The sequence below is a fragment of the Thermobia domestica genome, chromosome 5 (assembly GCF_964235325.1).
Source record: "Thermobia domestica chromosome 5, izTheDome1.hap1.1, whole genome shotgun sequence".
In the NCBI taxonomy this organism is placed as follows: domain Eukaryota; kingdom Metazoa; phylum Arthropoda; class Insecta; order Zygentoma; family Lepismatidae; genus Thermobia; species Thermobia domestica.
In genome coordinates this window covers 147,679,793-147,697,069 of record NC_137458.1, presented here as the reverse complement: position 1 = coordinate 147,697,069, position 17,277 = coordinate 147,679,793, and the positions used below count along the sequence as shown (strand labels likewise).

The 17,277-nt window shown below is 33.4% G+C and overlaps 1 protein-coding gene across 1 annotated transcript in view; it reads right to left on the bottom strand.

The window, feature by feature from the left end:
• Nucleotides 1-17,277, bottom strand: part of LOC145686158 (medium-chain acyl-CoA ligase ACSF2, mitochondrial-like) — a 331,245-nt gene that overhangs the window by 47,377 nt on the left and 266,591 nt on the right. Inside the window, exon 7 of the mRNA XM_081759156.1 lies at nucleotides 1,934-2,082. Within this exon, the coding sequence (XP_081615282.1) occupies nucleotides 1,934-2,082 (149 nt within the window). The remainder of the gene's footprint in view (nucleotides 1-1,933; nucleotides 2,083-17,277) is intronic.

The following is a 17,277-nucleotide window of genomic DNA, read 5'->3' as shown; positions in this document are numbered from 1 at the left end:
CGCGCACCCTCACCCTTGCCATCGAAGCTTGTCCTCGCCCTCGCGCACCCTCGCCCTCGCGGCCAAAACTTGTCCTCGCCCTCGCGCTCCCTCGCCCTCGCGCTCCCTCGCCCTCACGTCACTGTGGGCGAGGGAACTTGAGGGTGAGGATGCCCTCGAGAGGGCCATCCTCGCGAGGGTGAACATCTCTGGTCTTTTCTTCTTTCTAAAGTAAGGAATATCGATTAAAAAGAGCGTGATAAGAAACAACTTCTACCTTTTCCATTGTTTTGTAGTGTAATATACGAGTGAAGTGTTGTGTTTAAGGATGTACGAGTGTATATACAATAAAATTTAATAAATTGAACATAATTCTAAGTTTTAAGTTTATTTTGTATAACTGAAGTGTGGATTGATTCTAAGTATTGTTGTTTTGATGTGTTCCAAGAAAGTGAAAACTGCACCTAATGGCAACGAACATATTTCAAGAAGTTGCAAAAGCAAATATTTTTTTAAATGTCATAGCATATGCTTGTAGTATTTACTGCCTTTCATTTTCTAAGAGTAATAACATACATTTAATAGAATGTGTGGAATTAAATATTAATTTTTTCATTAATCCTCAGTTTCAATATAACTTTTGCAAAACAAGCATCATGATTCATTACTATGATTAATATTATCCTTTCTATTTATTTGTTTTGCAAATTTATTAAATAATCTGATCACACAATTTTCCAGACAGAATTTTAAGATGTTCATGAGCAAGGAATCAAATCTCTTCTTACACTTTCGTTGTTTAAGAGTACAAAGGGTACATCTGCTTGCGTTGTTCTTCTCAATTTACTTAATAAACTATTATATACGATATACGGTATTTTAACTGAAAATATAGTATCCTATTAGTTATACAACCTTTCGTCAAACAAAATGTTAGAAACAACCAGGAAAACTAACATTTATATACAAATATTCAGATCATGTCTTGCCCCCTCACTTTTAACGTCCAACCGCCGCCACTGCTCGAAACGATGCTAAATTTCAAACCTCCAACCTAGAATTGTTTAAAGTTCGTTGGGACATTTTCAAACAGTATGAACTGCAGTATGAGGTTGCATGATTGCATCTATGACAATTTTTTGTGATATTTATGTTATACGAGGGGCAGTCGAAAGTTCCCGGAATGTTGTTGAAGTTTTGGCATTTGTGACGCAATCACAATGAATCGTGTACAGTACAGTTCTTAGGTTGCCTATTTATGAATTTGACAAGTGTGAACAGGTCATAACAGACAATGTATGAGTAAAGTAGCTGAACAGAGGAGTGTGTGGTAATCAATTAGCGCAATTTCATAGATCGAGCAACGCGCGAACATCAAGTTCATGTGCCAATTAGGGGAAAATCTGCTTCAGAGACTTTGATAGCCTTAAAAGCAGTTTAGCACTATCGAATGTTTAGAGTTTACTAAAGCTAAAAATGAGCCTGAAAGGTACCTGTTTCACCAACGTAGAAGAGATCAAAACTAACGCGACGGCTGAACTTCAGAAGATACCAAAAGAGGTCATTCGTCCGTGTTTTCAGCAATCGCAGAAGCAATGGAGGAAATGTGTGTGTGTTTCGAAGGTCTCTACTTTGAAGGCGACTTAATAAGTGTGTATTGATGCTGTGGTAATAAAGAGCTACAACAAAATTACGGGAACTTTATTGATTGCTCCTCGTAAATATAAGGACCTTGTGTGTGTCTACTGAACAGAGAAAAACTTTATGCTCAAGAACGATGGCAAGACTACATAATCGCCCTGCTACACTACGAAGTGCAGCCGTTTGAAATATAATTCTTGGTAGTTTTCAAACAAAATTTTTAAAATAATTAGATACTATATTAGAGCAAGAAGAAATTTTATGTCAAACAGCGAAATGAAGCATAATTCTAATATTTAAGGTTAAAACTTACTTTTCCTTGTCAATAGCAACTATTGAGTCCTCTGGTTTGAAACTTGGAGCGGGTAAAATAATAGTGGAACCATAATGCAAACTTGCCAAGACTCCAATGACACAACCGAAACAATGGAATAAAGGCACTTGTAAACAGATCCGATGATGCTGTAATAGAAGAAGTAGTACTTCCTATTATTATTTAACCTTAAATAATGGACCATAATGAATGATCTATGGCAAAAGTCATTCACATAGTAAAAACTAGTTCCGTATGAAGTAAATACTCACAATTACGATACTCCAAACAATCGTATTTTGCACCTTCGTTTTCTTAACTTGGACCATATATATTTTTAAAGTCCATATATATATATAAAATTAAGACCATATATATAATTAAGACTATATGAAACGTGAGTCTGCATTTCAATGTACGATCCGAACTAGATTTCTCACCGAGTAAGAAAATATTATAGAAAAATTTTAACTGCTCTACACATAATAGTCAATATTGACACATAGTCCATATTTGAGCGTCCCGGGTGAACACACTGGTAAGCGCCACTTCCAGTGAAACTGAGTTATTATGTGGAATGGATTGGGATTAAACCAGAGAACAATATGTAGGTAGTTTAATTTCGAAAATATACCTGCAGATGGCAGGGGAAGATTGATTGGTATATGTCATTGGATTAAGTTGCATGGGAAAGTTAAATCTTCTTTCCTAGTTTACTCGAAAATTAGAAAATGTGACACACCATTATGTTTCCCCAAGCTGCTCATTTATAGTGTGACAAAATGTCATTGAAAAAATGTATAGTAATATTCAAAGAGAATTTCTTCTTAACGAAGATGATCTTGACTTGTTTTAGAAACGTACCTTCAATATTATAGAAATGTAACGTTTACATGATTTAAATATAATAATAATAATAATAATAATAATAATAATAATAATAATAATAATAATAATAATAATAATAATAATAATAATAATAATGTTTATTGGAAGCAAACAGCATTGCAGCCACAGGTGCCCCTAAGAATAAAATGTTTTTACAAGTATAGGGCGCATGCAAATAGAATTAACAGTATACAACTGATTATACAAAAAGAGATGAAATGGATAAAATATTAGTTCAGAAAAATAACAAAAACATGCAGTATCTGTTACAAACTAGAAAATACAAAAATAACAATAATAAAAAAAGCATAATTAACATGCATATAGAAAAGGTATACCATATAGGATAAGTATACAGTGTAAAATTCAAAAATAGATTTATAATAATAATAATAATAATAATAATAATAATAATAATAATAATAATAATAATAATAATACGTGAAGCCACACAACACAAAGGAGTATTTTGTCTCGCAAACGTTTAATAGAAAGTGTCAAAATTTGGGGCGGAGATTTGACAAAGAAGATAAATTACGTATCTTTTTACATAGGAAGAGAAACTAGTTAAGACATTGACTGAGAAGAACTGTACTATAAGGGACGTGTTAGAAGGCACGGTGGTAGGAAAAAGAGAGAGGGGCGAAAGAAACCACAGTTGATGGACGGTATTAAAACATAAAAATCGTACGTGAAGACGAAGAAGTTAATTGGAGATCGTGGTGTATGCAAATTTCTCAGTTGGAGCATGTAATTTGTCAATAATGACAGAATACCTATGATAATTGTTATGCCTGGGATAAAGAATTAACAATGGTATATCGTGAATTGACTTTTCAAAATTTATGACCATAACAAGATTCTGAAATTCCAAGTTTGAGAAACTTATTAACAGAAAGTTGGCTACTTATCAATGAATCCTCCCTTGGGAAGCTTAAATATTTTCCATACGTTTCGGAACACAAATCTGGTTCCGTTTTCAGTGGCAAGGTACGAGGATAACAACGGATAGGAGATAAAAGGTGTAAAATAAGGAATACATACCACTAAATAAATGTAACGTAAAGAATGGATCCTGAAATGTTACGAGCAGAGCAAAGCGCAAAAAGAGAGAACTGAATCGAAGAAAGCGCGGTGTCTATGTTACGTCACTATTGCTAGATTAAAAATATGCATCAAAGGTAGGTAACCAAATTCTATCAATATTGTCAGTATCCATATTTAAAGCAGGTTTATAGTTATGAATACAGCAAGATTCTTTAATCTCCTATTATTTCTTTGTTTTTGCTGAACCTATTACATTAACCTATTTTATATTATGTGTATTTTGTTTTAAACGAAGTGCCAAGCCCGACATATCCTCTTCTTGTGACTTTTTTGATTGTCTAATATGTTCTTTAATTCGAATCTTAATATTGCGTTTCGTTTGGCCTATATATGAGAAGTCACATTCGCATTGAACGCAGTAAATGCCTGATTTATTTAGTAGATCAACAAAAGAACTTTTAAATCCGGTGAGATGTTTTTATAGACTTTTCGGGCGGATATTTGAAGCAATTATGTTATGCTTTGCAAGAATACGTTGAATCTTTGTCGATAATTGTGGAAAGTAAGGAATTCCTATCTAAGTTTTTACTTCTTTGGAAATAATTGTTTTAGGGGCTTGCACTGATGTACGTGTTTGATTAAGCACTTTCGTAAAGTGCGCAACTTTTAACCATTTTTTGGTCCTATTTTGTATAAAACTGTATTTCGTCATTAAGATAATTTGGACGATCAGAAATTAATAATACCCCGTGAAAGAAATTCTTCCAATTTTGGCCTTGTACAGTGGCGGATGAGCTGACTGTTGATATATGTAAGTAGTGCCTGCATTAGGTTTTCGATATATTTTTGTTATAAATTTGTTGTGTGATCGGGTAATCAATACGTCTAAAAATGGATGACAGTTATCAGATTTACATTCGAGAGTGAACTTCAGCCTAGGGTGCTGATTGTTGAATTGTTCAAATATTTGTAAAAGTGTATTTTCGTCACGTACTGTACAAGTAGTAAAATATTGACATAACGGTAATATCTAATGTATTTAAATGTATCCTGCTGTAAAATAGAAATTTCAATCTGATTTAAAACAATATTAGGATTTAAAAAAATAAACAACAATCTGATTAAAATAATATATTTAGGCTTCCCAAGGGAGGATTCATTGGTAGGTAGCCAACTTTTTTTTTAAAATTTGAATTATCCTCTCATGCGCCCATATAATTTATTGAGAAAGCCTATGTATAATTTTCTACACTAGAACAAGACAATTTTAGGAAAGTGAATGTTACAAAACGTAATACTGTATCATCATCATCATCATCATCATCATCATCATCATAGGTATTCTGCCCTTACTGGCAGGTCACTTGCAGCAGCTGAGAAGCTTCCATGCTCCACGGTCCTCCGCTAACCTCTTCGTTTTCACGTATGATCTTTCTGTTTTAATATCATCCATTAATTGTAGTCTCCTTCTCCCCCTCCCTCTCTTTCCCGCTACCATACCTTCTAGGACGTCCCTCATGAAACAATTTCTTCTTAGGCAATGTCCCAACTAGTTTCTCTTCCTCTTCTTAACAATATCTAAAAGTGTTCTTTTGCCCCCCACCATTTCTAACATCCACTCATTCGTTTTTCGCTCGACTCAACCAATTCTTTCCATTCTTTTTCCACCCACCCACAGTTCGAAGGCTTCCAGTTGTTTTTCATCACTTTTACGTAATGTCCACGTTTCCGCCCCATACAGTACAACACTCCACACGAAGCATTTTATGAGTCCACACGAAGTTTATGAGTATAAATATAAATATTTCTTGCATATCAGCTTTCTCACATAATGAGAGATACCTGCTAGGAGAAGAGTTTGGTGTTCATTCTATGACCTTTTCTAACTTCTGAACTTAAAACACGGTGTAAAAAGAAATTTTCTGGTATATTTTAATGCTTCAACACTACATACGATAACCACTTAATTATAAGATATCTGACGTGGTAATGGGCAGGATTTTTTTTTTTTTTTTTAAATATTCATAAGCAATCTGAAGAAAGAATTGAATTTTTCCTGGCGACCTGATTTTAGTAACTGTTCTCGGGTTATCAGCCAGGTGAAGGTACTGACATCCAACGTTTCGAATGCAGACATTGCATTCATAGAATGTAACGTCTGCATTCGAAGCGTCGGATGTCAGTACCTTCACCTGGCTGATAGCCCGAGAACAGTTACTAAAATTCATAAACAGTGCTTAAGGACGACAAAACAGAGAATTCTTTTTTTTTTATTTTTTCATGACGATATGTGCAGTAATTATGAACTGACAGAAAATTACGTACATAGTAACCATTATGTACACAACTGTTTATATTGATATTAAAAGAGAGTCACTTATGATCCTAAGTTGTTATATAGGTATAGGTATATAAGAACCCTCCTGAGTTGGGATTGATTGATCCAAAGTTATATTCAGATTGTGGTACAACATCGTATCTGAGTTTTCTCGTGATTCTCTTGTTTCTTTTCGTTATCTTGATTCTCCCAAATATTTAATAATCAATTACTTTTATTTACTGTCACAATCAGTCTTCTTTAGCTTGTAGAATGCAACACATGATTTTAGATTTAACTTTTTAAACAATTATTTTAGATATCATACATTCGAAACGAACAAACAGCATGACAATTTCTCGTGAAAGTTACGAAAACAACTTTTCCTAGGCTGAGAGTTAATGAGTATTGATTTTAATGAACCAACTTTATATTTGTATTGAATTTCTTTCTCTATAAAAATCTATGAATATTGGAAGAGTAAGGATAATAATTTCATTAGCACGTAAAGTTTCAATGTCAAATTATGCCTAAAAATTAAAGTTATCATCAACTGCGTAGATCCAATATAAATGTACTCCCATGCGCAAAAAATATTGCGCGTATACTGTAACTCACAATTTTTCGCAATTATTTCATTTTCCATATGTTTATTGGTAAAATTCAGTTATTAGTAAGTGGAGATAATAGAAAGCAATCCATCTAAGGAGATATTTCCAAAAAATATAATAAAATAATAAAAATATAAGCAAAAAACAAAATTATGTTCGGTTTTGTGTATACTGGCAATAATGTTTTCGAGGGAATTTTTGGAGTAGCACAGCACGATTGCAGAGGGAATAACAAGATTAGCTGAATCAAGGAACTGGAAATTGGAGTAAAATATTGCATTTATTGGCTTAAATCTAGGGTGTAAATTGTCTGCCAAATATAAATTAGCTTCTGTAAGCAAGATGTTATACGGAAATATATAAACAAAGAGAAAAACTGTTGTCTTAAGTTTGGAAGTGACATGCTCTATAGCCATGAGCATTTATTTCTTAAGAAAAAGATAGGCAATAAAAGAAAATCTGTGTGGTCAAGTGGGTAGAGTAACGGACTAGTAATTCTTATACTGTTTTGACACCAGATCGAATCCCATCCGGTCCTGTTCAATTTTTCTTCTTTACAAAACATTGTAGAAAGTGTATAATTTTTGTGTTAATAAGAAACGAAATAATATAATAATGAAATAACTTTTTGTTTTTCTGATGACGTATTTATTCAGAATTAGCTTACTATTTATTACTAATAGCGATTGTTTTTAGTTTATGGTATGGTATGCTTAACCGTTCCCTCTCCGTTTTTACACAGCTTCAACTCACTGCGAGTGTCTGTGAGTCAGGAACAGGAAAAAACAAAACAAGAGCAACCTACAGCTTTACACACAGCGTGAGGAACACAGTCACAGCGATAGCTCGTTGTCATGAAGAAAAAAAACTGTTCTAGTGTTTCTGTGTGTTTCTTTTTAAAGTATTGACTCTCTCTCTCTCTCTCTCCTTTTGTTTCATATCCACAAGTGCAACAAATGCAAGTCTGTGTGAAAAAAAAATCAAGAGTGCTTTCTTTAAACAAAACTAAATTTTACAGCTCTCTTTGTGAGGAACGCGAATGCTTCCAAAAGATGCCATGAATATTAACTATAATCGTACCGAATTATACAGTAGCGTGAAAAACTGATAATAAAATGATGTAACATGCATAAGCTTTTTTTTCTAGAGTAACCACACATTAAACATAACAAATTAAATTTTTGGGATTACAAATTATCACATTACGTGTCGGTGTAGGCCTATTCGTTTTCACATTCGAGCGACGAAAGAAGAAAGTGTGGTGATAGTTATAAAAACCGAATACCAGATTTCAATAAATTCAAGTTACATGGCTCCTACATATCGAAAAAAATGATTTTTCGATGTCTGTCCATCTATTTGTCTCTCGGTTCGTCACGCTTTTACACGCACTCAAATAGAGGCCATACTGTTCAACGTATCTGCACCGAATTCTAGACATAACGTTTTAATAACATAATATCTTTCGAATTTTATGTCCTTCGACACCTAAAAGCAAGGGTAATTTACTGAAGGATTAAAATTTAAAATAATTCAATTTTCTCAAATAAAAAAAAGCTGTGACGATTTTATTTACTTTTGATAAATATATATTTTATTAACAAATCTCCACCACATATGAATAATTTTTCTGAAAAAATATATATGGTGTAATTTACTGTATGGTATGCGTTCTGTTTGCACAATTTTCTCAACCACATTTCATAAATAAACGTATCATTAATTACCTAACAATATGACAACTCGTTCGAAGGAGTAGCTTAATCTTAGGGTGAGCTTTCCCCCGATGGTTTTCCCATTAACGCCTCAGGCAATTTTGTTCATATTTCGTAAAGAAATATTTCATTAATAAAGTAACATAGAGCATAAATAGTTTATTCCGATAACATACAGAAGAAGTGGTTTTCTCAAGGGTTGATTTTTTTGGACAATTGTCTCAGTAATAACTGAGACAAATTTGTTCTAATTTCAGTAAAAATATTTTCTGTAATAATCTTACAATATGGTATAACTCGCTTGTTCCGAAAAGAAAAATCCAAAAGAGATAGTTTACTTTGACAGTGAAATTTTTCCCGACGATTTGCTTAAAAATTACTCGATATACTGTCAAAATTACAGATAGAAGAGTTTACCTTTGGGGGTAAGCTTTTCCCGACGACCTTCCTAAAAACAACTCAGGAGATGTTTGTTGTTCATATTTTATAAATACGTGTTACATAAATAACCTAGCTATATGGTATAATTCCCTCATCCGGAAAATCTAGAAATGATATATTACTTTTGACAGTAAGTTTTACCCTGCGATTTTCTCAAGAACGACTCAGGCGATTGTGTTCATATTTCATAAATAAATGTTTTATGAAAACACTAACAATATAACATAGCTTGTTTGTACTGAAAAGATCCACAAGGGATAATTTATTCTTGGGGGTGACTTTTTGCATAATTTTCTCAGAAATTACTCAGACGCTTTTGCTTATAGTTCACATACAATTATATCCTTTATAATTCTAATATATGGATCAAGTTATTTCTAACGGAAATATGACCAATGGGTACTTTACTTTTGGGCCTGAAGTTTCTTCTAGCAAAGTTTTCCAAAACATTATTTTATTCGCAATTTCCCAAATAAATGTTTCAATAACAGTTGCAGCCTAACATAAGTCAGTGTAAAAAATTCGAGCGAGAAAGTACAGTGCGTTTACTCCGTACCCTTTCTTAAATATATTTTTAAATGTTACACCTAATCACAATTTTCCGAACAAAATCGAAACTTCTTTTTAAATGTGCCTTGTTGTGGTCAAATGGTTCAAGTGCATTGGTTCTGGATTAGATTTCCAGTGAGAGCTAGTGTATCTTCATCCAAGAGATGTGACACGTCGGTGCAAAGAAGAAAGTGTTTAAATAAGCCTAACCAAGCTAATCAACAAAAGAAATAATACAATGTTACGAAATTATCGTAGGAACGTTGTTAATATTAGGTAGGTTCGACTGGAATGTCCAAACAATTGTCAATTCCAAAGGTCTTTGTTTTCGTCCGGCGGGAGCTCATGTGGTTCGGATTTCACGTTAATCAGTAGGTCCACGTCTCATATAGCCTCGCTGCTGAAAGGGACGATAAACTCAAAATCACATCACACATCTTTGTTTTCGCCTTTGTTTTAGCTCATAAATGTCTCTGTTCATAAGCTCCTTAGTGGTTAGCGTACGCGCCTTTGGCGTGGAAGACCCGGCTTCGATTCCCGGCGAGAGCTCACGTGGTTCGGAGTCCATGTTAATCAGTAGGCCGACGTCTCATATAGCTTCGTTGCTGAACGAGACGTTAAACTCAAACTCAATGTCTTTGTTCATAAATGTCTTTGTGTATGGTTTTGCATATACGTGGCATGGACATTAAATTTTGATTTCTACGCCATATGTATCTAATTACATACACACCTATAGAACGAACACAACAAACTTGGAATATCTACATTGTTTGCGTATGGAAAATAATCACGCTCTACTGTACAGGACAGCCGTGTGTATGGAATTCCATACACATGGCAATCAACGTATTAAGAAATGTATAATAATAAGAATTATTATTATTATTATTATTATTATTATTATTAATAATAATAATAATAATAATAATAAACAGAAAACGATACGATCACTTACATAATTTATAAATATAAATTAACATTTAATAAGCATATAACTGCAATGGAATTAAGTTGTTTCTCTCTCTCCCTGAACGCTACAGCCCTTATTGTTCTAAGGCGTGGAAGAGAACTTGTGGCACCCACGATTTGGGGCGGTGTGTGGTCACAACTTGGTATCCCTTTGTTATTAGTCCTAGCTTTCTAGACGGATGTAGTTATTACCGGTAGAATATACAAGCAAATAGACTTTTGTATTACTATTAAAGTAAATAATTACACTCATTCCTTCAATGTGATACTTGTGGTTGCTTAACCGTATACAGACAGCTGATCCATGGAAAAATCGTTAATAATAATAATAATAATAATAATAATAATAATAATAATAATAATAATAATAATAATAATAATAATAATAATAATAATAATAATAATAATAATAATAACAGGAACTCGACAAATATTCTTGCAAATAATAGGAAAAGTTTGCGTCACACTGTTCACTTTGCTGGACACACCAGTGTGGCGCGTTATACCGATTGTAGCACACTGTAATATAGGGTATGTTTTTTTTTTTTTTCAACTATTCCAACTGCTTCAATTGAAATGGATCTATAATAATAAGAGAATGAATTTAGTCTTCTTACCCTTCAATTTAGAAATAAGGTTCGCGAGAATTTCATAAAAGAATAATATACTCAGAATTGTATATAGTAGTTTGTTTTATTCGAAATTACATACCGGTACTTCCTGCAACTGTTTTTTGATTGAAATGATTTGAAATGAAATTTTTAAGTTTTACGTCCCACGAATATGCCGGATAGGCTAAAGGAGACAGTGATGATAAGAAATGAATGAAATGGTGGAATGAAAAAAGTGGGATAAAACGGGAGAACCTCGAGAAAACCCACGCACACAGTGTTTGTCCAGCACAAGGTTCACTTGGCGCGAGCATAGATCGAACCAAGGACTCCATGCACCAAAGGTGAACGCTCTACCACTGAAACACCGTGGTCTCTGAAATTACTTATGGAACTACCGAGAACTATGCTGTAATATTTGAATGTGCTCCAAGTTTACAATAATTAGTTTAGTTAAATTCATTATTAACAATTAAATAATTGCATTCATTATTAACAGGTAAATGCTGCTGATGCAAAGACTTAAATCTAGCGATACCGCGAGCGTAAGTATTAAACAGAGAGATTTTAAAGAGCCCCCTGAGCTGGGGGCCCTGGGCTCCATTGGCTCCGCCCTTAATCCGCTAATGCCTATAGATTATAAATTAAAGGGGACGGGCCGGGTCCGTTCTAAAAATTCCGGCCCGTGCAGACCTCTAGCTCCTGTGTATATGCTATCTGAAAATACAGTAGAGTTTCGCTTATCCGACATAAAACAGGCAGACAGGACGCCGGATAATATGGATGTGTTAAGGAAAGACCTATAAAAAGTCAAACTATCATATAATTTTACACATTACGCATCTAATTATCATTTTTGCAAGAAACAAATATAATGCATTGACTCAGTGACGTATCCAGCGTGAGGTCCTGGAAGCTGTCCCTTACCAAACCTCAAGCACTTTTTAATAAACTTACTTTTTCCCTTTTGAGAGTTTTTTTTTTATGTCAAATTACTTTGAGTCAGTGTCCAAACTGTGGACAATGCGTTGTTGTTATAATTCTAACAAGTAACACTTCCCAAGTGTAACACTCCGATTTTGATAAAATTTGGCAGGTAGATACTATACCGGTACATAAAATAAACAAATAAGTGCTTTTTTATTTTTATTTTTATTTTATTTTATTTTTTTTTGCTGAAAAACGGTTTTAGGGGGCAAAAGCCCTCACCCAAAATTTGAAAGTTGACGCTCGAAAGGCAAAAACAAGTGGACCAAAGTGAACGAAATTGTGAACAGATATTGCGGACATAAAATTAGGGAATACGTGTTTTGTATTTTCCTGGAAAAAACGGTTAGGTGGGGCACAGATCCCTCCAAACCTTTGATCATGAAATATCAAAAGTGCTAATAACAGTATGTCAGAAGTGCCTAAATTTACATGAAGAATTGGAACAAAACTTTGTGTTAGGACAATAAGCAAAAAATAAACAAATTCGGCTTTTTTATTTCCTGCGAAAAAACGGTTTTAGAGGACAAAAGGTCCCCCCCATGAATTTTGAAATTTGACGCAAGAAAGGCAAGAAAAAATGTACCGAACTGAATGAAATTGTTCACAAATGTTGTAGAGGTAAGATGAGGAAATACGTGCTTCGTATTTTCCTGAAAAGAGAAAAAAACCTTTTGAGTGGACCGAGGCGTTGAGTGTCGGAAGGATTGGACCGAAGCGAATGAAATTGTCTGTAGATATTGGATATGAAAAATAAAGCCTCTCGTGTTTCACAAGTGTCTCCATCAGATTTCTTCAAATTTGGCAGATCAACAACAAGCACAAACAGTATAGCGTATTTTGTAGTATTTCACGAGGCAACTTTAACCCTTACAATGTTTTTCCGCATAAACAAAAACACGTGCCGATTAATTTCCTGTTTGCTGTTGATGTGCCAAAATTGATAGGGACATCTTTAAAACACGAAAGTCCTTATTTTACATACAGTCTACACACAATTTCATTTGCTTCGGTCCACTCCTTCCTGCACTTTTACGGTAATATTAACTTTTTTTTTTGGAGGGGCTCTAGGCCCCAACACTGTTTTTTCATACAAATTAAAATGCATTTCATTTATTGTTTTGCAAATTGTACCTATACGAAGTTTCGTTGCAATTCTCCATACTCTTTAGGAACTTCTGACGTATACATACTTATTTGCACTTTTGATATTTCCTAATCAACAGCTTAGAAGGTCTGAGCCCCATTCAATCGCTTTTTTCCAGGAAAATACGAAACAAAATTACCTCAATTTACGTCTAGAATATCTGTGCACGATTTCAAAATTTTGGGTGGGGAATTCTGCTCCCTAAAACCAATTTTTCGCAGAAAATAAACCCGTTTTTTTTGTTTTTTTTGTTCTGCGTATTGTCCCTACACAAAGTGTCGTTCCAATTCTTCATGTCCTTTAAGTACTTCTGACATACTGTTATTAGCACTTTTGATATTTCACGATCAAAGTTTTGGAGGGGTCTGTGTCCCACCGAAACGTTTATCTTTTTTCCAGGAAAATACGGAACCCATATTCCCTCATTTTTCGTCTACAATATCTGTGCACAATTTCATTCATTTCGGTTCACTTCTTCTTGCCTTTCGGGCGTCAACTTTCATCATTTTGGATGGGGGATTTTGTCCCCTAAAACAGGCATTCGTTTAGTTTTTGCGTATTGTCCATACACAAAGTGTCATCGGAATTCTTCGTCCTTTACACACATCAGACATATTGTTACTAGCACTTTTGATATTTCATGATCAAAGGTTTGGAGGGGTTTGCGACCCACCTAACCGTTTTTTCCAGGAAAATACAAAACACGTATTCCTTCATTTTACGTCTACCATATCTGTGCACAATTTCGTACACTTTGGTCCACTTGTTTTTGTCTTTCGGGCGTCAACTTTCAAAATTTTGGGTGAGTGCTTTTGCCTCCGTAAAACAGTTTTTCCGCAGAAAATAAAAAACATGTATTCGTTTATTTTATGTGTAGTATCTGCCTGTCAAATTTTATCAACATCGGAGTGTTACACTTGGGAAGTGTTACTTGTAAGAATATACCGTAATGCCATTAATACCAGGTGGAATTAAAGAACACTTTTAAATGGGATTACAATTTCGTTTCCGGTCTGTTTATAACATTACTGTATTAGAACGATACACTCATTGCCATTTGCTATTTTTGTTATGTGATATACGTAGCAAACAGTTTTCCTTACATGTCTCTAGAAAATATTTTTTGATTTCGTGAGAGTTAGAATTAAGTTTGACCGGTTCATAAATGACAAGTAAGAAACGTTTAAGAGAAATACAGAACTGTTGCATTATTATTATTATTATTATTATTATTATTGATATTTTTGAAACATTAGAATTACGTGCTTACGAGGATTCGTGTCGGGTCCCCTCCGAAAAGAAAAGCTGGATATGTGCCTGCACTGAATGATAGACGTATGAGTCAAGGTCACGAGCGTGCTAGGCGATCGAGTCCGGAGCATCAAAAACAGACTAAGACCACAACTTGCAGTTCTTCTTGCCGATTGATGCTGCTTTTTACCTGCTATGATATGTCGGATAATAATGTGAAATAAACGAAGGTCAAGACCATGGCGTATTGGTGTTTCATGCACCTAAACCTGTAAAATATTTGTGCCGAAAACATCTTTCACTCACTAGCTAAATTTGAGGGTATGATCGCTCATCTTGCTTTATAAAGTATAGTCTTATAAAGAATATATATAGCATAATAAAAACCTTAAGACCAAATTCAATGATTTTCTATACTTTTCTTTTTTAATAACGGGAAACTTGTTTATTTCATCACGATAAATCACGTTTGATACTAAGATGTCTGTTTCTGACTATATATATTTTTCATACTTTATTGGAGACAATTTTTTTTCAAGAAAAGAGGATGATAAAGGAAGCTATACAACACCATAAACTGAAAGCAATCGGTATTACTAATAGTACACTAATTCTAAATAAATACGTCATCAGAGGAAACAAAAAGTTATTTCCTAATTGTATTGTTTCAGTTTTATTAACATAAAAATTATACACTTTCTACAATGTTTTGTAAAGAAAAAAAATTGAACAGGACCGGATGGGATTCGATCTGGTGTCAAAACAGTATAAGAATTACTAGTCCGTTACTCTACCCACTTGACCACACAGAAATAAATGCTCATGGCTATAGAGCATGTCACTTCCAAACTTAAGACAACAGTTTTTCTCTTTGTTTATATATTTCCGTATAACATCTTGATTACAGAAGCTAATTTATATTTGGCAGACAATTTACACCCTAGATTTAAGCCAATAAATGCAATATTTTACTCCAATTTCCAGTTCCTTGATTCAGCTAATCTTGTTATTCCCTCTGCAATCGTGCTGTGCTACTCCAAAAATTCCCTCGAAAACATTATTGCCAGTATACACAAAACCGAACATAATTTTGTTTTTTGCTTATATTTTTATTATTTTATTATATTTTTTGGAAATATCTCCTTAGATGGATTGCTTTCTATTATCTCCACTTACTAATAACTAAATTTTACCCATAAACATATGGAAAATGAAATAATTACGAAAAATCGTGAGTTACAGTATACGCGCAATTTTTTTTGCGCATGGGAGTACATAGAACATAGTAGCTTCCTAAATAGGGTAATGTGTAAATTAATATATTCTTCATATATATATATATACAATTTAATAAACTATTCACTTTATAATTTCAATGATCACTTTATACATTTCAAACATGATATAAATTTGGACGTAGTACACAGTTCCATTACACATATCATAATCCCTAATTATAAAAGAACAACATATTTTAATTTCACTTCTTCTAAGTACTATGAACGAGGACATATTTAATATTTCAGAACCAATATACATTACCATATTTTGTACCTAACAACGTGTAGCAAAGTGGCTACCATTTGTTGAAGTACGGTTGTTTTCTGCTAGTCTTCGATCCTCGAACCTTAATGAGAGCAAATATGGTTTAGATCTCAAGACAAACTGTGTGTCCTCTCTCATATATCTTTGATGCTAAATGAATGATAAGCTTCAATGAAAATTCTGAACTTTAAACCTATACAACCTAGTGAGCCTATATAAGACGAAGTTTCGCATGGTATTCTCCTTCCATTGGTGTTATTTTTCGTACATGAAATGAACGGTAAACAAGTTTACCTGTATTTAAAAGACAAAAATATCTTGAAGATGAATGCAATGTCTGCATTCGAAACGTCGGATGTCAATATCTTCACCTGGCTGATGGTCCGAGAACACTTACTACAATTACACCGCCAGGAAAAATTCAATTCTTTCTACAAACATATCTTACCTAACATTCTTATGTTTATTATGCAATCATATAAATGGTTTCAAGGTTTCTCTGGCTCTTTCTTCAGTATATAGTATTCTGCTACGCTACCAAACTTATTATGAAATTATGAAGGGATTCTTCACTCTGTAAAAACTCATAACTAGAATAAAAAGAACATTTTCTACACTTCTAAGTAACAATCATATCGTAAGTTTGACAGTGTAGAGGACTACTGTATAGTGAAGAAGGGGGAAGCGAACTCTTCAAACCATTTGTGTTATAAAAAATATACGAATATTAGGTAAGTTATCATTTATATTTAAATATTGAAAATGCATCCTATAGTATCCATTAATAAATAAGTTTACCTATACTTCTGCTATGACAATCATTTAAATCACAGTGAAATTTCACATTAAAAATGAAATAAATCAATATCTAGGTAAATAAATAAATAAATAAATAAATAAATAGAGAGAAAAGAATATCAACTATTTTCATAACAAGCTAACAACATACTTAATTATAGAATCAATCGGTAGTTTTCTTTCTGAATTTATAGCTACTCATATTTAAAAAAAAAAAAAAAAAAAAATTCCAAGTACTTAAAGAATGTATTTCAGTGGCGGCTCTTCAAGTAAATCACATCAATGAGAATTAGAGTTTTATCACTGCAAACTAAGGGAAACAATCTTGCGTTCTGTACAAGAATTAGTACAAGAATTCTTCTATTACGTAAATATAACATTTTTTTTTAACAATGTGACTTCCCTTAACAGCCGCAACTGAATCTATAAATTAAAACACAGTATGTATCTATGATCGTATAAACT